The 21,558-nt window shown below is 41.3% G+C and overlaps 1 protein-coding gene across 6 annotated transcripts in view; it reads right to left on the minus strand.

Moving 5' to 3' along the window:
- Positions 1-12,291: 12,291 nt before the first annotated feature.
- The window catches only part of PPHLN1 (periphilin 1), a 139,895-nt gene continuing 130,628 nt past the window's right edge, over positions 12,292-21,558 (minus strand). For all 6 annotated transcript variants that reach the window (XM_073328028.1, XM_073328026.1, XM_073328025.1 and 3 more), the window contains one exon: positions 12,292-14,162. In XM_073328028.1, coding sequence (XP_073184129.1) covers positions 13,953-14,162 — 210 coding nt within the window. In that variant the 3' untranslated portion in view covers positions 12,292-13,952. The remainder of the gene's footprint in view (positions 14,163-21,558) is intronic.

Genomic DNA, 21,558 nt, shown 5'->3' on the forward strand with positions numbered 1-21,558 from the left:
TAAATGAGACATAAAGGGTAACAAGAAAACATTCTACAAATACATTAAAAGCAAGACGAAGACCAAGGACAGGGTAGGCCCGTTACTCAATGGGGTGGGGGGAATAACAACAGAAAATGTGGAAATGGCAGAGGTGCTTAATGACTTTTTTGTTTCCGTTTTCACCAAGATGATCAGTGCTAAATGGATGTCTAACGTAGTGAATGCAAGTGAAAATGAGACAGGATTAGAAGAGGCTAAAATAGGGAAAGAACAAGTTAAAAATTACTTTGACAAGTTAGATGTCTTCAAGGCACCAGGGCCTGATGAAATGCATCCTAGAATACTCAAGGAGCTGACTGAGGAGATAACTGAGCCATTAGCGATTATCTTTGAAAAGTCATAGAAGACGGGAGACATTCCAGAAGACTGGAAAAGGACAAATAGAGTGACAATCTATAAAAAGGGAAATCAGGACAACCCGGGGAATTACAGAACAGTCATATTAACTTCTGTACCCAAAAAGATAATGGAGCAAATAATTAAGCAATCAGTTTGCAAACATCTAGAAGATAGTAAGGTGATAAGTAACAGCATGGATTTGTCAAAAACAAATGGTGTCAAACCAACCTGAGAGCTTTCTTTGAAATGGTAACAACTGGATGCGGGGAAAGCGGTAGACGTGGTATATCTTGATTTTTAGAAAAGCTTTTGATACTGTTCCACATGACCTTCTCATAAATAAACTAGGGAAATGCAACTTAGATGGAGCTACTATAAGGTGGGTGCAAAAATAGTTTGAAAACTGTTTCCATAGTGTCATTATCAGTGGTTCAGAGTCATGCTGGAAGGGCATAACGAGTGGGGTACCACAGGGATCAGTTCTGGGTCCGGTGCTGTTCAATATCTTCATCAATGATTTGGATAAAGGCATAGAGAGTACAGTTCTAAAGTCTGTGGATGATACCAAGCTGGGAGGGGTTGCTAGGGCTTTGGAGGATAGGATTAAAATTTAAAATGATCTGGACAAACTGGAGAAATGGTCTGAAGTAAATAGGATGAAATGCAATAAGGACAAATGCAAAGTGTTCCTTCCGAAGTGGAGTAATCAGTTGCACACGTACAAGATGAGAAATGACTGTCAAGGACTACTGTGGAAAGGGATTCTAGGGGTCATAGTGGACCACAAGATAAATATGAGTCAACAGTGTGATGCTGTTGCAAAAAAAAAAAAAGCAAACCATTCTGGGATATATTAACAGGAGTGTTGTAAGCAAGACAGGGGAAGCAATTCTTCTGCTCTACTGCAGTCTGATTAGGCCTCAACTGGAGTATTGTGTCCAGTTCTGGACACCACATTTCAGGAAGGATGTGGACATATTGGAGAGACTCTAGAGAAGAGCAACAAAAACGATTAAAGGTCTAGAAAACATGACCTATGAGGGAAGATAGAAAAAACTGGGTTTGTTTAGTCTGGAAAAGAGAACACAGAGGGGACAAAACAGTTTTCAAGTATGTAAAAGGTGGTTACAAGGAAGAGGAAGAAAAATTGTTTTTCTTAACCTCTGAGGGAAAGATGACAAACAATGGGCTTAAATTGCAGCAAGGGTGGTTTAGGTTGGACATTAGGAAAAACTTCCTGTCAAGGTGGTTAAGCACTGGAATAAATTGCCTAGGGAGGTTGTGGAATCTCCATCATTGGAGTTTTTTCAGAGCAGGTTAGACAAACGCCTATCAGGAATGGTCTAGATAATTAGTCCTGCCACAAGTGGAGGGGACTGGACTACATGACCTCTCAAGGTCCCTTCCAGTTCTATGATTCAATGTGTGAATACTGAAATTTGCTAGCAAAAAAATATAATTAAAAAACGTTATACATAAAATGCTAATGCCTATGGGTTTGACTACCTGACCAAACTTAATTAAATAATAAAATAGGGCAGGTGCTCCTTATACAATATCCCTAAAAATGTGGCATATTGAAAACTAGAACCAGTCTTGCACTTTTTCTGAGGATATGGAAGAACACTGATTTTCAAAAAAGAGTTAAGCAAATTATTTGATGATTAGGAGTACAATGGGGTGGTCATCTAGGCAACCATTTGTGCTGCATGAGTCTGAGACTACCATACTGCAAGCAAATGCATTGCTACTTTAATCAAACAGCTAGAGTCCAAGCAGTGAACATTTTTGGTTTACATCTTTTGCAGACTGAAACAAAAAGACACCTAACAGAGCTACACAATTCATAGGAATGACAGAGTAGGTCACGCTGGTGGGGGAAGTGGCATTGTATGTGGAAAAATATAGTTCAATATAGTAAAATTCTTAAATGACTCAAACTACCGTAGAATTTCTATGAAGAGAAACTCCATGCTTTAATATTTAAGAGTATAGCTGTAGGAATGTACTGGCAATTACAGGACAGTAAGCCTAAATTCAGTACTAAGCAAATTTGTTGAAACTACTGTAAAGAACTCTTGTAAAGGGAAATCATGCCTAATCTACTAGAATTCTCTGAAGGTGTCAACAAGTGTGTGTACAAGGGTGATCCAGTGGATATAGTGAACCTGGACTTTCAAAAAGCTTTTGCCTTCCTCTCATGGATCAGTAAGTGATTAAAAGACAGGAAACAAAGTAGGAATAAATTATCAGTTTTCACAATGGAATGTGGTAAACAGCAAGGTCCTGCAAGGAGCTGTGCTGTTCAATGTTCATAAATGATCTGGAAAGACAGATAAACAGTAAGATAGCAAAGTTTGCAGATGATACTAAATTACTCAATACAGCTGAGTCCAAAGCTAACTGAAGAGTTACAAAGGGATGTCACTAGGTGACAAAAGGGCAGATGAAATTTAATGTTAAGTGCAAAGTAATGCATATTAGAAAACATAATCCCAACTATACATGCTGTTACCACTCAAGTAAGCAATCTTGGAGTCAATAGGCAGCAGTCAAAAAAACCTACCAGAATGTTAGGAACCATTAGGAAAGGGATAGATAAGACAGAAAATATCATAATGCCACTATATAAATTCATGGTATGCCCACACCTTGAATACTGTGTGCAATTCTGGTCACCCAGTCTCAAAAAGCATATATTGGAAAAGGCACAGAGAAGGGCAACAAAAGTGCTTAGGAGGGGTATGGAACACCTTCCATTTGAGGAGACATTAAAAAGATGGACTGTTCATCTTAGAGAAGATGACTAATGGGGGGGGAGATATGATAGCAGTCTATAAAATCATGAAGGGTGTGGAGAAAGTGAATAAGGAATTATTTACCCTTGCCCAAAGAAAGAACAAGGGGTCATCCAATTAAATTAATAGGCAGCAGGTTTAAAACAAATGTAAGTACTTCATACAACACCCAGTCAACGTGTGAAACTTGTTGCCAAAGGGATGTTCTGAAGGCCAAAACTATAACTGGGTTAAAAAAATAATTAGATAAGTTCATGAAGGATGGGTCTGTCAATCACGATTAGTCAAAATGGTGAGGGTTGCAATCCCATGCTCTAGGTATCCCTAAACCTCTGACTGCCAGAAGCTAGGACTGGATGACAAGGGATGGCTCACTCAATAATTGCCATGTTCAGGCACTGGCCACTTTTGGAAAACAACTGATGTTATGATACGATAACATACACCATTCAAAGGCTAATTGAGACTATTTTCTAGTCAGTTTGGAAATACTTCAAGGGCAACATGACTGTTGCAGTGTCACAGGTATTAACAGTTCAGTGTCTGGAGTGCTGTGTTCAAGATAGGTCTTAAATTTTTGCACTGAAACAACTTTTTGTTCCAGGGCGTAAAATCTTTGTAAAATCAGCATTTCTTCTTTCAGGAGTGAAATTGTACTTAGGGCTTGTCATGCTGACAGTGTCCTCTTTGAACAAGTGACTACATAAAAAAAATGGAAAGTACATTTTAAAATCTCTGCAATCATGTTGCTTAGAAAAGACCAAAACTGAGAGAACAATTTTATTTGGTGCAGTATCACTGTGTGCACATATACTTCTCCTGGGGGAATTCTGTGCCACCGCACAATGCAGAATTTGCGAAAAAATTAATGTTCTGTGCAGAATTCCCCCCTCCCCCCGAAATGGGCTGCAGAGCTGCTGTCCACCACGAGGGGGGAAGAAACTGGAGAGTTCTGGGCAGCTGCAGTTCCCAGCATGCCCTGAAGGAAGGAGGCATCATGCAGGAAACTCCACACAAGCCCAGGACCCATTATCAGGCTGTTTCTCCCTCTGGATCCCTAGGCTCTGGAAGGGTAGGGGTTGCGAGTGTCTGAGCTGGGGGTGCCCTGCAGCTGGGCTTTGGGGGTAGTGAGTGGGGGTGTCTGGCTGGGCTTCGGGGGGGATGGAGAAGAGAAACAGGAATTGAGTTGTCATAGGAGTTCCTTCAACACTCTACTCCTGGAGGAATTTTTTTTTTTACACATAGTTACAGATAGATATTTTGATATAAATTACCAAAATAATTGAAACTGGCATGATTATATAGTGTTATTTTGACAAATAAAATATGCAGAATTTTAACATATTGTGTACAGAATTTTTAATTTTTTGGCACAGAATTCTCCCAGTAGTAATATACTAATGTAAGACTTCCTAGAGGTCCAAAGCAATATTTGGAGCATAAAGGGACAAAGCCTGTGGAGGATGTTGCAGAAGTTTGCCAAAACTCTCTTCCTCTGTTTTTCAGTAAAGCTAGGGTTTAATTTCTGGAGATTTTGGAGTACTTTCTACTAAATACTATATGTGCTGAGGTCAGCCACTCCATCTGGACAATGACTAAGATCTCCACGTACTCCTACATGGAGACAAGGCCCCAGTTCCACAAAGAAACTTGGCATTGCAGCACCTAACTTTTAGGAGCTAGAAAATCACTGGAACAACAATGGCATCCATAAAGCACATGGGAAGAAAAGGTACATACGAATGCAGTCCACAAAAGCACAGTCCACAAAAGTCCCCTCTTCCCTGAGTTAGGTACCTAAGCATGGGCTGCAGAGAGGTGTCTACCTCTACTTGAGATCCACATCCAGGAACTCCTCTCCTGGAGTCAAGTGGCTTAGTTGTTTCTTGTGAGGATGCGTCACTGATCTCACTCCACACAAAAGGGCCAGGATGGGTAGAGAACTCACTTGGGATGTAGGAGTCCTGACTTCAATTTCCCGCTCTGATGGGGAGGAAAAGGTTGAATAGGGGTCTCCCACCTCTGATTGTTCCAAAGCAAGGCTTCTCAGCCTGAGGGTCAGGACGCAAAATTGGTTCACCAGAATGTTTCAAAGGGTCACGTGGCAGCTCCTGTGGTTCCTGTCCCATGGGACTGCCTGGTCTTGCTTCCCTGCTCCAGGCACTTCAACCTCTTGAATCCCAGCACCACTCAGGTTTGGCCCAGCTGTCATAATGACAGGAGCTTAGGTAGGCCCAGGAGCTAAGTCACACTCTACTCACAAATTTGGTCCAGTTGGAGGGGGTGGGGCCAAACCCAAGCAGTGCATATGGTTAGAACCCCAGGTTAGAACCCTGGGGCCAAACCCATAAGCAGTGCATATGGTATAGCAATTGTATGGTGGGCCATGAATGCTCACAAAATTAGGGGTTAGGGTTCAGGGGGGGGAGGACTCCAGCTGGGGAGCGGGCTCTGGGGTGGGACTGGGGATGAGGAGTTTGGGGTACAGGAGCATGCTCCGGGCTGGGTTTGGAGGCCAAGAGGGGGATCAGGGCTGGGGCTGAGGACTCCGGCTGGGGGTGCAGGCTCTGGGGTGGGGTTAGGGATGAAGGGTTTGGAGTGCAGGAGGGTGCTCCAGGTTGGGAGGGGGAACAGGGCTGGGGCAGGAGATTGAGGCGCAGCGGGGTGGGGAAGGCTCAGGGGTGCAGGCTCTGGGCAGCGCTTACCTCAAGCAGCTCCTAGAAGCATCGGCATATCCTTCCTCCAGCTCCTCCGCGGAGGCGCAGCCAGGCGGCTCTGCGCACTGCCCCATCTGCAGGTGCCGCCCCCACAGCTCCTGGAAGCAGCAGCATGCCCCTCTCCAGTTCCTACACAGAGGCACGGTGCCGGCCAGGTGGCTCTGCGCACTCCCCCTTGCAAGGGCAGCACCCTTGCAACTCCCATTGGCCACAGTTCCCGGCCAATGGGAGCTGTGGGGGAGGTGCTGGGGGGGCAGTGTGCGGAGCCCCCTGCCTGTCCCTAGGCATAGGAACCGGAGGAGGCACATGCTGCCACTTCTGGGAGCTGTGCAGAAAGCCCCTGACCCTGCTCCCCAGCGGGAGCTCAAGGGCCAGATTAAATTTCTGATGGGCTGAACGTGGCTCACAGGCCGTAGTCTGCTCACCCCTGCCCAAACAGATACTGCAGAAGTAACCTGTACTATGGTAGAATTTGATGTGGGAGTTAAATCATAGAGTATTTTTTGAAGAAACTTAGGGTATGGCTAGAGCAAAACTTTATCCCTGTGAAAATCGTACATGGGGGTTTCACCATTGAACCTTCAATTCACAGACCCTGTATGTAACTAGGAATACCATCTTCATAGAGAAATGGAGTAATGAGCATGAGGCTAATGGCTCAAACGGAGGTCCCATCAGACTGATAAGGACCACATTAATATTCCAAGATGGAGGGAGTTGTTTTAGCAAAGGAAAATATCTCAGAAGACTTTTTACAAACTTTTTAACTGAAGGATGAGGAAAAATCTGGATGATCTTGAATTGGTGGATGATGTGCAGAGATAGCAGCCAAATAAACACATTATGAACACAACAACAAACCAACCTTTTAAGGATAAATACTCAAGGATATGAGGAGTGGACTTCTCTTGTGGGAAAAGATTATGTTGGTAAACCCAGGATGAAAAACACTCCATTCTGCATTATACGTTGTCTTTGTGGACGGCAGTCTGCTCTGAATCAATATGCTCTGTACATCAACAGGACAATTCTTCTACAAGTCTGTTAGCCAGCCAGTTTCCAAGCCATGAGATGGACTCTGGATGAAATTTTGTTCCATTGTTCTAGGTAATTAAGTCTGGTAGGAAAAGTAGAGATATTGGAACTGTCACTAGAATATTTCTGATTTCTGTATTGCTTGGACCAGTGACTGAGGCTTTGTCCTTTTTGACCTTCCTTAACACACTGGAGATCAGAGGAATGGGAGAACAAGCATGAGTCCAGGGGATTAATATGGCATCTCTGAGAACCTGGTCTTTGTCCTCCCATGAAACAAAATGCTTTGCATTTCTTGATCTGTTGGGTTGCAAACAAATCTATATGGCAAGAAACCCACAGACTGAAAATGAACTGGATCAGCAAATCCTTTAAGGACCATTCGTGATTCTGAGAAAAATGCCTGCTTAGATGGTCTCCCAGCGTGTTGTTTATGCTTGGAAGGTGAACTACAGTTGGTGTATCCAGCACAACATAACACTAATTCCATGGAATTATTGCTTTCGTGCACAAGATCGTTGGCCTAGGAGGTCTAAATTGGCCACCTCAAAATGTAACTTTATGCAACGCGACATCCAATTAGAGATTCTTGCTTGACCCTCGGGTCTTGGCAATTGAAATAAATAGCCTAAGGCACTGCCAGGATGGTTTTGCTCTAGATAAGTAAATCACTGAGCTTGGAGAACATGTAAAGTATGTAAGGCAGCTTCACTCTCGGTTGAATGAGGCTTTGGGGAAAAGAAGGTGAGTGGACTGATTTAAATTAAAATCAGAGATTACTTTACCTATACTATAAAGTTGCTGTGATGGGCTCCCCACCCCAATATTGAAGTATTGGTCACTGCTGACCTTGTGGAAAGTGCTAGGAAGAACAGAACTCCCTTGCAGACCTAATGTGGATCTTTTCACCAGTTGAGGGAGTTCAAAACTTCTTGAGGTATGGTATCCGCATGTCTGTCTTGAAAACAGCGGGGTGATATACCATCCGTAAGCACCCCTGAAGACAATGAAGATCCAGTCTGTTAAACAGATCATCAGAGTACATGAACTATGTGACCTAAAACCAGAGACATATCCTTGCTGTAGTACATGGAGTGTTTTGCAGCTGATTGATCAACTCTAATATATTGCCAAACCTGGTCTGCAGCAGATATCTTGAGCCATAACTGAATCAAGTAGAGCCCCAATACATGCTATCTTTTTTTGTTGGGTTTAAATGATTTTTTCACGTTTCACACTCAGTCCCAGTCTGGAGAACAGATGTATGAGGTACTGAACACTGTTTAGCACCTGCTCTGGGGACTGTCCTCTTATCAACCTATTGTCAAGATATGGGTAAACTCAAACATTTCTTTCTGAGATGTGCCATTACCACAGCCAGACCTTTTGTGAAAGTCCTTGAAGCCATCAACAATCTAAAAGTCAGCACCCTGTAGTGGTAATGTGCATTGCCCTTTACAGAAGACAGATATTTTTCTGCTTGATGGATGGAAATATGCATCTTGTAGACTGAGAGTTGCAAATTAGTCTAGGGGATCTAGGGAAGGAAGCGTGGAGAACAGGGTTACTATTTGAAATCTGAACTCTCAGATCCAATACTAGACACCAGCCTCCCAATTTTTGGGGGACTAGACTATATCGGGAACAGATCCCTTTCTGTGATATTGGGGAGGGAACCTCCTGCATAGCACCAAGAGCCAACAGACCCTCAACATCATGTGTGAAGGCGTCTTATGAGAGAGGTCCCTGAAACGGAAGGTAGGAATGTCTTGGAATTGAACAGAATAACTTTATGAATTAGAGTACTTGTGGCACCTTAGAGACTAACAAATTTATTACAGCATAAGTTTTCGTGGGCTACAGCCCATTTCATCGGGTGCATAGTACTTATCCACTGCTGGTGACACTACTCCATCACTTCCTGGAAATAATGCAAATGGTCCCCAAAAGGGGTAAGGTAGGAAAAAAGACCCTTCGAGATTGGTTAACAGTCCTCTGTATACACATCAAACAACTTTTTAAAGCCAGTCTTAGCAGCAGACAAAGTTGATGTTGATGAAGGTCTTCCATGAATACATTGTTTCTTTTTTAAAAAAATCCATTGTTCTCTGATAAGGATGATTAAAAGGAGTAGTGACAGGCTGTTTCATGAGAGTATGCTTCTTTTTATATTTTGCAGTGTTATTGTAGCTATCTCGTTCCCAGGATATGAGAGAGACAAGGTGGGTAAGATATCTTTTATTGGACTAACTTCCAAATCTTCTCTCTTCCATCAACAGTTGGTCCAATAAAAGATCTCATCCACCTTATCTCTCTTTTTGCATTGGAAGTGTAGATGCCCAATGACATAATATAGTACGAGTGCCTTTCAGTGTAGGTAATGACTCAGTTTTAGAACTGAACTAGATGATTCCCTTCAAAAGGAAGATCTTCCCACATAGTTTGAAACATTAGTCCTTTAGTACTAATCAGAGGAGAAGGAACCAAAAAAGATTTAACTTAAAAAGGCCTGATAGTTATTACCTTATGTGGGGCAAAGTTACTGAGTATTTTGATAAAGATTTAAATTCCTCTTAAGTCTGACTGAAGTTCATCTATGAATGGTCAGTTAATAGCTAAAACCTTCCTACAAGACACCATTATGCTGCTGAAACTGTAATGAAACTGATTGGAGGCAAAAAGTACTATGCAACGTGCGTGATGGTTCTGGTCTTCTGGAGGTTCAATTTCTCTCGTGTGCTGCTGTTGCTACTGAGGACCCTGGAGAAGGATGTGTGTAGAAATATTAGAAGCCTGTTGAAAGGACTTGATACCAGTTTTCAACTTTCTTTGCAGTGGGTGGTATAGATGCTGGAGTCTACCATAAAAGCAGGGCTGGCTCTAACAAGCCCTCATTTAAAGGTGGGGCAAGCCTCTCTGGTAGAAATGGATGCAAAATGTCTAGTAACTTATGTCCTTTTTCTTGAGCAGTCTGAACACGGATCTCCAAAGCTTCTGCCATTCAGTGGACCAAGTCTCAAAATGACTTCTTATCTAATAACGATACCTGAGGAGGAGCCATAGCCTCATTCTGTGAAGAAGAGGATGGAATATGCTCTGAAATATATATCAGCAGCAAGTTTCTGAAACTATGTTCACCCAGAGACGGATGTGGAGAAGAGTCTGTATACATTGCTGTGAATACTTTTGCATAATAGGTGCATCCTGGGCTGAAGATGATCTAACCCTGGAAACCAAAGCTGAGAAATGTTTTGATTTAGGATGTGGTCATAGGGCCTGGAAGCCAAGCATTTTGTCTATATGGATAAAATTAATGAGGCCAGGCTCAGTGGTACCAATTAGGGGCTTTTGAACTAACATGCCTATATTTACCCCGTATGTCTGACTTGACTTCCAAATATATACAGGTTATAAAAAATACCCCCAAAGGGTAATCAGGTGAAACATTCCAACTATCAGAAGAGGATGAAGAATGATACTCATCCTCCTCTTTGGTGGGGGAGGGGGGAGAGAGAGACTGCTTGTGAGGGGCTATGAGAATTACTCACTGAAAGGGGCTTACCACACTAGCCCTATTTGATTGACAAATAAATGATGTTTTGCATGCCTTGCTGAGGGTGGCCAATGCATCATGGTTATTTTAATTTAAAAATTGGTTCTGTTATCTTCCCCCACCCCAACAACAAAAATACTTAGTATCTAATCACTTGTATTTACAGGTCAAGCAAATGGGGACAGTATTCCCTCTTAATATAAACAAGGCCTACGTAAACTTGTATTGGAGAAAGCGATATTCCTTTAGTTACAACTGGTGCAGACCACCTAATGCAGATAGGCTGCACTGCCACAAAGTGGAGCGTGTACCCTCATCCTAGAGGAGGCGTGGACGTTGAGTCTCCGATAGCGAATGGGATACGTGGTAGCTGCATTCTCTGAGGAAAAATAAGATTAGGCTTGGACAGCAGAGAGAAGGGGCCATATCTGTAAACTGTACACTCTCTGGTGCATTCCATTTCACTGCAGAGGCCATAGATCCATACACAGAACGAAAATAATCTGCAGTGACATGTTTAATCATTTAAATTGTAACTCAAAGTTAAAGCTGACCACCCACTGAGATTAACAGGTCAGTTCCTACCCTTTCAAACCTATTGTTTCAGGCTGTCCACACCTTCAGACAGACAGCACTGCATTTACACTGTGCGCCCATATTTTAAGGGTATATGCACATTCATGAATGCTAGTAACAAGTTTTGCTTTAACTAGCTCACCTGTTCATGTGCTATGGGGGAAGCCAGAGTAGATCTACACCTTCTCCAGGGCAGATTCCATCCACTTCCACCAATAATCTCCTTGCCCCGACACCATCTCCCAATTAGTCCCCACCCACCTGTGTCTACATGCAGATTTCTCAGTGCGGAAGACAACCCTACTGTATTTTCACTGTACAAAACTTAAAACAAGTGCGCATACTCCTGTGTATATTTATATCCATAGCAGAAGAAGCCATTTTCTTGCTTTAAATTTACTGGATTTGCGGGAACATTAATTTCTCACTTACATCAACACTGTGAATAGCTAAAGCACACAAAGGGTTTTACACATTAAGACTTGAAACAAGCACAAAACCAGGGGGAAGGGGAGGAAGCAACCTAACATTCAATGTGAAGTTCAGGTTAGCAAACTTTCTAGTAATACCCAATTCTAGAAAAAACACATTAAGTTGTACAATAGGAGCCCTTGTTGCTATCACAGATTTAATCTGATTTGAGAAACAGCTGATTTATGTAAAACAGATTTTCATAAAATAAAGCATGTGCTCACAATATTCTCCACTTTTTAGAGATTATTTGTTGCAAATTAAGCATTAGGAACATATTCCTTAATGAATACTGAAATTAAAGTACAGTAATAACGGACATTCTTGAGAAGAACAGTAAGCATTCCTCATAATTATTAGCAAGATGTATTATTATTCAACACATATTCCTAAATTTTGTTCAGTGCTTATAACCTTAAGAGTTCTAACCATGAGTACAAACTTATGTTTAACACTGATGTTGCTACGAGACTACTCGTAGCTAACAATGACAAAATTTTTCAAAGGCTGAAAACATAGTAGACATAGGTGCCAACTTTCTCCGGCGCCGGTGGGTGCTTGTGCCCCCCCAATACCCTGGCCCCACCCCAACTCCACCCTTTCCCTGCCCCACCCCCATTCCAACCTCTTCCCCGCAAAGTCCCCACCCCAACTCCACCCCCTCCCTGCCCCTATTGGACCCCTCCCCAAATCCCCGCCCTGACCCCGCCTCTTTCCCGAGCGTGCTGCGTTCCCCCTCCTCCCTCCCTGCCGTGCGAAACAGCTGTTTTGCAGTACAAGCACCGGGAGCTGGGGGAAAAAGCGGGCACGCGGCACACTTGTGGAGGAGGCGGAGCGTTGGTGAGCTGGAGCGAAGAGGAGGGGGGCAGGGAGCACCCACGGATTCGGCGCCTATGATAGTAGGTGAGGAAAGACTCAGCCATTTTTCAAAAAGTTTCAGTTTTTGTATGAATAGTGAAGTGCATTGGATAAATTCGTTATCACAGAAGAGTCAGTCTAAAGCAAAGGCACTGACACTAAAACAAACCAGACCCATAGCATGAGTCTGATGTAGACATATTTATTGAATTCCTTTACCAGAAAGGTGCAACCCAGTATGGGCAACCCATTGTGAAGAACGGTAATGGTGTGTATGAGTAGACACCAACTTCTACATACAAAATGATTACCATGCATTTGTTTACTCCCTTGTAAGTAGTCCCAATGAAGTTAATGATAGTACACATGACTATCTGCAGACTGGGGCTCACAGTATTTCTGTTCGGTGAAGCAGCCTACATGTCATAGAAGTGGTCTGTTTTAAAGTCATTAGCTCTTTTCATTTAGTTTCAAACATGTTATATAATACAGATAGATACAAGGAGCTTAACTCTGCTTCTCCTAACCTCTGTGTAGTATGTCTTAGAAATTTTGTAACTGTCTAAGGTGGAATGTTTCTAATACATCAATCTCTTTTTAAAAATGAAGATGCAGACTCTTAATTTTAAGAAGGTACCACAAACTGATCTTAATCACTTTTCAGAAATTTCACTTATGTCAGAGCTAGCACTCTGTTGCCCAGTGGACCTGCTTTTCTTCCGTCACAATTATTTTTTTCACTTTAAAAAAAACCCCTCTAGTTAGCCCTGTACTGCTCTAAGTATCAAACAGAACTGTTAACTAAGTTTGAACCACAGGGAAAATTCTGCCCTCAGTTGCACAGATGTAACGGAAAGCAGAATTCAGCCTACCAAACCAGTTTTATACTGATGATACATGAGACAAAAACAACCCAGCTTGTCTTTAGGATATTAAGTGGAGTTTGCAGGGCTAAAATTAGAAAAAAGACATCACTTCCCTTGTCAAGTGAGTAATTGTTCTGGCAGTCACTGAGTCAAACAAGGAATCCACAGATGTCATTTTTCAGAATGGACCTGAACTTTAAAACCACATGGCAAAAATAAATGATAAACGTTTATGATAACGGTCATAAACAACCTTGCAAGTTTTTCTATAGCATATATAAACAAGAGAACATCCATGTTTTTGAATATAAGCTGAGGAATGAAGAACTGCTTTGTGTTATTTTAATAAAAATACAGTGCTTACTCACACTTCTAAACATTGAAACAAAAGTATACATACATCGAACAAATCTTTTTTTCTAGGTAATTGTGTAAAGGATTTCAAAAATAGTTTATCACTTTACATCATTATTGAAACATGTATCCTTTTCAAAGGAATAAATGTCACAAAACAAATACACATTAGAAGAACACAATTAAATGACCTGGACAATGAACAATCTATAGTCAGCTACTATGAAAGAACATGGGCCTTGGATTCAAATCTCCAGAAAGTATTCCCCTTCTCCACAAAAAGCATATTTATATATTAACGGCATATACAATATGGAAAATCTAAAAGCATATTTTTTTGTTCTTAATATGCACCCTCTTTAAAGGACTCTGCTAACTCTTGATTGGCAGCATCATACTCAGCAATGAAATGTTTAAGTTCTTCAATGCATCGCTCACCTATCTCATGCAAATTTTGTCTCAGGGCAAACTGAATGGACTTTTCTAATGAAGGATCTTTATCGATCAGCATCTTCACTACCATGCCAAAGGTTTCACAGTCTTGTCTGTAAACCTAGAAGCAATACATTTGAGAAACTGATTAAATGCAAGAATATTTACATAAGCAGCAGCATCTCCCCCACCCCACATAAGGTTAAAGTAACATTACACCACCAAAAACAAGCGATGAACAATGAATGATAGATTCAACATACATTTTGTTACGCCTGTTATAAATGTTTACTCCCCTGCAGGCTTGCTGTAAGGTCACAAGGGCAAAGGTAGCTAGTTCAGTACTACTTTAACACAAAAAATAATTCTTAATGAAGGAAATTTCTGAAAAATAGAACTTGGGGAGGAAAATAATTTCTCTTGTGATACAGCAACAGCCACCTGGAATAAAATATCTGAATAAAGAGAGATGAGCAAACATTAAATACATTTAGCACTTTTGCTTATAATAAAATCTGGGTTTTACCTCGTCACCTGTGCCCATCTTATTCATTTTTATTTAAAGGTAATGATTAGTTGATCTTCTGATAACACTTTGAAGATGAAACATACTAAATATTGGAGATTAAAAATCACCCATAATGGCAAAGCCAGGTCAATTTCCTGTATAGAGCTTCAAAGGAGCTCTATAGGTTTGATGCTATTGGTAGCTCAACCCAGTACAATGTAACTTCATAAGGGAGAGCTCAGTTTAGAATTGACATCACCCAGAGGTTGCACCTCAGAGGATGCAAAGTAACTGAACCCAAGTGGGAGTGGGGGAAGGGTAAGAAAGAAGAAAATGTTACAACAATGGCTGCAAAGAGCTTAAAGTGGAAATGTGCAGGGCTTCTACATGCAGGAAAAGGGAAACTGTCTGACCACCTGAAATAACTTCTTTGATATTTTAACCCCCTTTCTGCTCCCATTCTTTTCACTTGTACTTGCAGCTTCATCTGCTGATTTTTTTTATATTTGAAATTTTATTAAGCCCCTATTATGTATTATTTGCAGTGTACCTTGGTACTTAGAACTTTGCCTAGATGCTCAGGTTGAAAAGGGACAACGATATTAATCTCATGCACCCTACCCAAACAGGAATGTGGCAGAGATTCTTCCTCTATCAAGTGGTTAACACTGGTCATTTTCACACACCACTGGCCAATTTCCTTTTATAAAAATGTACTGGGCTTTTATGTGATGAGAGCCTAGTTTTATTTCTCTGCACATTCTTTAGAAGAAAAACAAAACAAACACAAGCAATCAGAAGTTGTGATCTTTGTCCAAGGATGATCTTTTAAGGCATGAAACCACACCCGTGGTCAGATTTAGTTCTTACTGACATATATACACATTCTTCCTAAATCTGTCTATGAATTGTATACACAATTAACAAAATAAAATAATCCTATACTAGGAAGCACCCATTTTACTGACACCTGGACTACACTTAAAAGTTAGGGTGACATGGTTACAATGCTTCCAGGTGTGAAAAATTGACACCAATGAGCATCACAGTTAGGTCGACTTAACACCTGGTGTAGATGTGGTGAGGCAATGAAAGACTTCTTATGTGAGCGTAGCTACCACAACTCAAGGAGGTGGATTACTTACACTGATGGGGCAAAAAAACCCTTCTGTAGTTGTAGAAAGCGTCTACACTAGGACGCTACAGCAGCAATGTAGCTGGGCCGCTTTAGTTCCCATAGTGTAGACATGACCTAGGACAAGTCAAAATGCAGCAAGGAGGACAAAGCCATAACAGCTGTGTCAGAGGTGAGAAAGAAGATCTTTGGGCATTTTGCAAGCCCAGCTGAGGTTCAGAAGTAATATCAGTGATTATAGTACTTTATATAAAGCCAGACAACACAAGAAATATTTTTGATGGTACATTTTAGAATAGGCAAAAATGAGATCACCATTTGGGACACTCTTCCTGCAAGAAATGATTCTTTACTTTTATTTTCTCAGAAGATTAACATAGACCTAAACAAAAGAAGACAATGTAGCCCAATCATTTCAAGCAAAATCTCTTTTAAAAAAAATCAGGAAAACAGTGTGCACATGATATTTTCTCAGATAAGGTATAAGTATTTTTTCAGCATACTGCTTTGGGTATTTAAGATGTTCATTGCTCTACAACAGCAGAAGAGTTTAACACTCTCACATTCAGATGATTTTCACAGCCCTAGGATTCTGGGTCTGGCTAAGAGAACTTCAAAGCAGAGCTAACTTTGGCGACTATTTCCTGACAGATTCTTTTCCAAGAAAAGAACTGTTCAGAAAAATAACCTTGTATCTGATTAACCATATGATAGACAGATGGTATTTGGCTTTGGATAACTTCTGCTTTTCAAGTGCTTTCAGGCGGCTTCTATCACCTTTACAGGAACTTTTTTTTCCCCTCCAGTCATTAGGTACTGGGGGAAAATAGCTTCAAACAATTTTTCTTAATCACACTTTTATTTATTCTGTTCTATCATGTTTGAAGTACTCAGACTGGGGATGTGTGAATGAACAGGTAAAATAACCTGGTAATTGATAGTCTTCACAAAGCCTTTTATAACATTGTAGATGTGATTATGTCAGCCAAAGAACTGATGTTAACCACACTAGTAAAGAATACAAAGACATGTTCTTCTGAAAGGCCTTTTGTACTGGACAGCACCAAAAAGAAATATGTGAAACAAAGTAGGTCTAATCTATATGTAATTGGTCTTCCAGAGAACTTCACATTACAGACTTGCAATACCATTTCATTCTAAACCTTATTTTTCCACACACCAAAAAACAAAAACAAAAACAAAACAAAAAAACCAAAAAAAAAGTTTGGACAGATTTTTGTCATGATAAGAGTCATATTTTCCTTACAAGGCTTCAAGGGAAAAAAATTAAAATGAAACATCAGAACCATTTTTATCACCACCAAGCCTGGAATCTCAGATGTTGCGTCACTGACACCATAATCAATAGGATAAATAGGCTCATAGTAGAGATGCATGCTTTTTGGGATATTTACTGTGGCAAACTATTTCAAAAACCATAAACTGTATTAGAACAAACACCAGGTTACTCTACGAACAGAAAACAGTGATGTGGGGAGGGGGTGCAGGCTGGTGCCAACAGGCTGTGAGAACAGAGAGGCACAGTTAAAGCAACTTAAACACAACATTTTGCTCTCAACGAACGGATGAAAAAAAAGAACCCAATCTATTCCTCTTTAGAAAGGTATGCAGAGACCAGACACAGACGAGTTCTGGAGCTCTGCACAGCAACAGACTGCAGTGGTGCTGGCCTGCCTCTCTGAAATTCTTGCAGAAAGACTCAGAGCTCTTTAAAAGACATGATGCTGGCCCTGAATACGAAGACTGACTCTTCAAAAATTCATCTCAGCAGAGAAGAAAGTCAGTTTCTGGGAAATGAGAAGAGAATAGGCCATGTGGAGTCTGAACAAAGGAACTTCAGAAGAGATTCCAAACATGGAAAATCACTTATGAAAAACCATTCTTTGCTGGAGGGAAAATTGGAAGCACTTGAGACCCAACTCAGAGTTAGAAATATCTATATCCTTGGAATTCTGGTTTATATTCATTCTGAGACGAGACCACTGAAAAGCTCATCCCTAAACATCTGGAAGTGAACTTTAAAAATGATTCCATATGTGGGGAAAGAAGTTATAGAATCCCTATATTCAAAAACAAGAAAGAATCATAGCAGCAGCAGCATTATACTGTTTGATATACATGTCAAGGAATCCTGAAAACAGGTAATGCCACAGGGCGATTATTTACCCAGGCCATAACATATTCTTATTCTCTGATCTGACTATATCACTGGCATAATGAAAAGAATTTGTAGTGTTTTAACAAACATATGAAGGAGGAGTGGAAACAGCTGTACAATTCCTAACAAAATTCTGGGTTATCTAGGAAGAAAGTCTTCTCTTCTCTTCTGGGACACGAATTCAAGTCCTGTTTGAAAAGATCCTTAAAGCCAACACAATCTGCACCCCATGAGTTTTCATAGACCAACTAATACGTTTAATTTTTAATTATTCTCCTCCTTTAGACAATTTAACTCCTTTTCTTATCTTACAGTAAGGTAAGAAGCCCCAACTGTGATTCCTGCCCCTCCCCGACACACACTGTGTGGTAGGCACTTTTCAAACACTTCAGCCATGTCTAGACTAGGGTTTAAAGATGTAATGTTGGAAGTTGTTAGCTAACACCTTCAGAGCTTGTCTATACACAAAAATTACACTGTTTAATCATACTGGTATTTGAAGTGATACAACCCACTAATTTGGATGCAGTTATATCAGCATAAAGGTGTTTTAATACCAGTCTAGCTATTCCCATACAGGAATGGGAATAATAACCTATACCAGTATAAGGCACCTTTATACTAGTATAACTGAGTCCACACTGGTTGTATTGATATAACTATTTTGATAAAAACTTCACAATTCCAACCAATAGCTATACCTGTATAAACTCTCTGTGTAGACCAGGTTTTAGTGTAGGCAAGACATGCTGCCTTTTAACACGTTTACGTGGTTAAGCTAAAGCCAAGCACAGAGCCTAGGCTTGACCAGCTGAGTATATGTTAAAGTATACACTGCCTTTTCCATACTAGACTTCTCAAACGTGCTACTTAGAATCTGTTAACTAACATGATCTAACATCAAACCTTTAAGTAGTATGTGATCATGCAACTAAAGAATATATCATAATGCATACACACAAGGTGGCCAAATGAAGATTATGTAGGCAAACATTATTCAGCTATTTCCCAACTTTTGAGAACTTAACTTTGTAGTTGTAATATTCTTTTACTGAAATGTTTTGGGATGTAAGGCAATACATATCGTGCCTACTCTGGCCAGTGTGTAGAAGGTGATTGGGGTATACAGGCAAGTCAAGGTTAGCATCAGAACAAGAAAAAGTTACTCTAAAAAGTTAAAAGGGAAGTAAGGAGAACATAAGGTTCTTATTCAGCCTTTTATGAAATGATAAGAAAGTAACAAGTGTCTATAAGTTTAAAGGAGAAGAATGGGCAAAGCCACTAATAACTAGAGATAGGGACTTGGCCAGAGGGTGGATACAACTCAGTGGGTACTGAAGAGCTGATAGTGGATGGAGCTGTGAACTATTATACGAGTTCAGTTTTCTAGAATCCAGTAACTTCTGGAAGGTGGGCAGGGCATCTGATAATGTGATTCTATATTAAATGTCCCAAAACTTCATTAACACAGAGTTAAGATTGCCCAGTGGTGCCTCATGCCCTTCCAGAATGTGGAGAGCAGCTCACAATCTAAACTCAGCCCACTATAGCTGACAATAGCCGCTTGGAATGGTTCTGTAAGGAGGGTGCCATAATGAGTAGCCATGAGGAAGAATGTGCCATTGGTTTGCACTGTGCTACACAGATATGAATTTCAGCATTTATCAGCATCTGCTCCAGCTGTGTCGAAGGTAGAGCAATTAGTTTGAGCAGCTTGGCAGAGCTGTTACTGTGATAAGACAAAAGGTGCCCACGTACTTTCAAGGATCAAATATGCCTCATTTCAGTGCTGAGCTCTGTAGGTTGTGTGAGCAGTGGTGCAAAGAGATCGTCTTGTCACGTGGATTTTCAGCAGTATGGTCACATATATGACAGCGGTCTCTGGAGCTTGGAGTGAGGGCTTGTCTTCATGTATAGTGCTGCAGTGCTTTAGTGAAGACGCTCCTATGCCAGTGGGAGAGCTTCTCCAATCGGTGTGGTTAATCTACCTCCCCGAGAGGCAGGCGTTATGTCAACAGGAGAAGCTCTCCCACTGACATAGTTATACCTGCCTAACCCCCGTGTAGAAAGCACTATGGATTTTTCACACCCCGAAGCAACACACTTAAACAGATATAGATCTGCAATGTAGACCTAGCCTCAGTGAAAGCAATGTCACAGAAGGACTCCCCAGGGCAAGGGTGAAGGGGAAGTAACATTTAGCAAATGTGAGGTGGTCTGTGTAGACTGAGCCCTGGTCTACACTGAAAATATAGAATGATCTAGCTACATTGTTCAGGCGTATGAGAAAATTCACACCACTGAGCACCGTAGTTAAGCTAATGTAACCCATGGTACTGATGCAGCTAACTACTGTTGCTTGGGGAAGTGGAGTTCCCACATCCATGGAAAAAACCCTTCCCCATTGCTGTAGTTGCAATTCTATAGCTGTGCCACTGTAGGGCCCATAATGTAAACATGTCCTCACAGTTTAAAAGCTTGCCTCTCTCACCAACAGAAGTTGGTCCAATATAAGCTATAAGCTACTTGTTTCTCTAATATCCTGGGATCAAAACAGCTACAACTACACTGTGTACAGTATGTGTAATTGTCATGATGAGGCATCATTTCAAGAAGGCAGAGATAAGGTTATTAAGAAGGGGTGGCGTTTACCTTAATTTTGTATTTCCCGGTTTTCAGAGGTTTAAATTAGCTACTCTCCACATTCTGGAAAAACCTGGGGCACCACTAGGCAACCTTAATTCAGAGTTAAAGTGTTTGGGCATTTAATTTCCTTAGCTTAAAAAACAAACAAACAAACAAACAATCTTATCACCCCGATGTACCACAGCCCAGCTCTCTCTCTCCACTGCCTTTGGCTCCTTGGCAATGATTCCTCCAGCCACAGAATGCACTGGGTGCATGTTGGTACCTTCACTGCCTCTGCATCTCTTGTCTCTGTTTGTCTACCACAGCCTGGTTCTACCTCCTCAATCCTCCTTCCCACAGAGAGACAAGTACTGGCAGGAGACCTGTGGGCTAAGGAGCTGAGGAAAGAATGAACGATCAGTGTGGGGACCAGCCTGGACTCAGTAAGGATAATTTTTGAAGAGAGTGACAGATGTGGGGGGAAGACTTATGAGGAGAGGCTGAGGGAGCTGGAATTGTTTAGCCTGCAGAAGAGAAGAATGAGGGGGGATTTGATAGCTGCTTTCAACTACCTGAAAGGGGGTTCCAAAGAGGATGGCTCTAGACTGTTCTCAATGGTAGCAGATGACAGAACGAGGAGTAATGGTCTCAAGTTGCAGTGGGGGAGGTTTAGATTGGATATTAGGAAAAACTTTTTCACTAAGAGGGTGGTGAAACACTGGAATGCGTTACCTAGGGAGGTGGTAGAATCTCCTTCCTTAGAGGTTTTTAAGGTCAGGCTTGACAAAGCCCTGGCTGGGATAATTTAACTGGGAATTGGTCCTGCTTCGAGCAGGGGGTTGGACTAGATGACCTTCAGGGGTCCCTTCCAACCCTGATATTCTATGATTCTATGATTCTAAGAGGGGAGTACGATGAAAGGTTGATGCAGTGGTTAGGACATGGAACTTGGGAGACCTGGGTTCAGTTCCCTGCCCCACCACAAAGTACCTGCGTGATCCTGGACAAGTTCCTCAGTCACTATGTTCCCCACCTATAGAAAGTGGATAGTATTTCCCTACCTCACA

This window comes from Lepidochelys kempii, chromosome 1 (genome assembly GCF_965140285.1).
Source record: "Lepidochelys kempii isolate rLepKem1 chromosome 1, rLepKem1.hap1, whole genome shotgun sequence".
Lineage (NCBI taxonomy): Eukaryota > Metazoa > Chordata > Testudines > Cheloniidae > Lepidochelys > Lepidochelys kempii.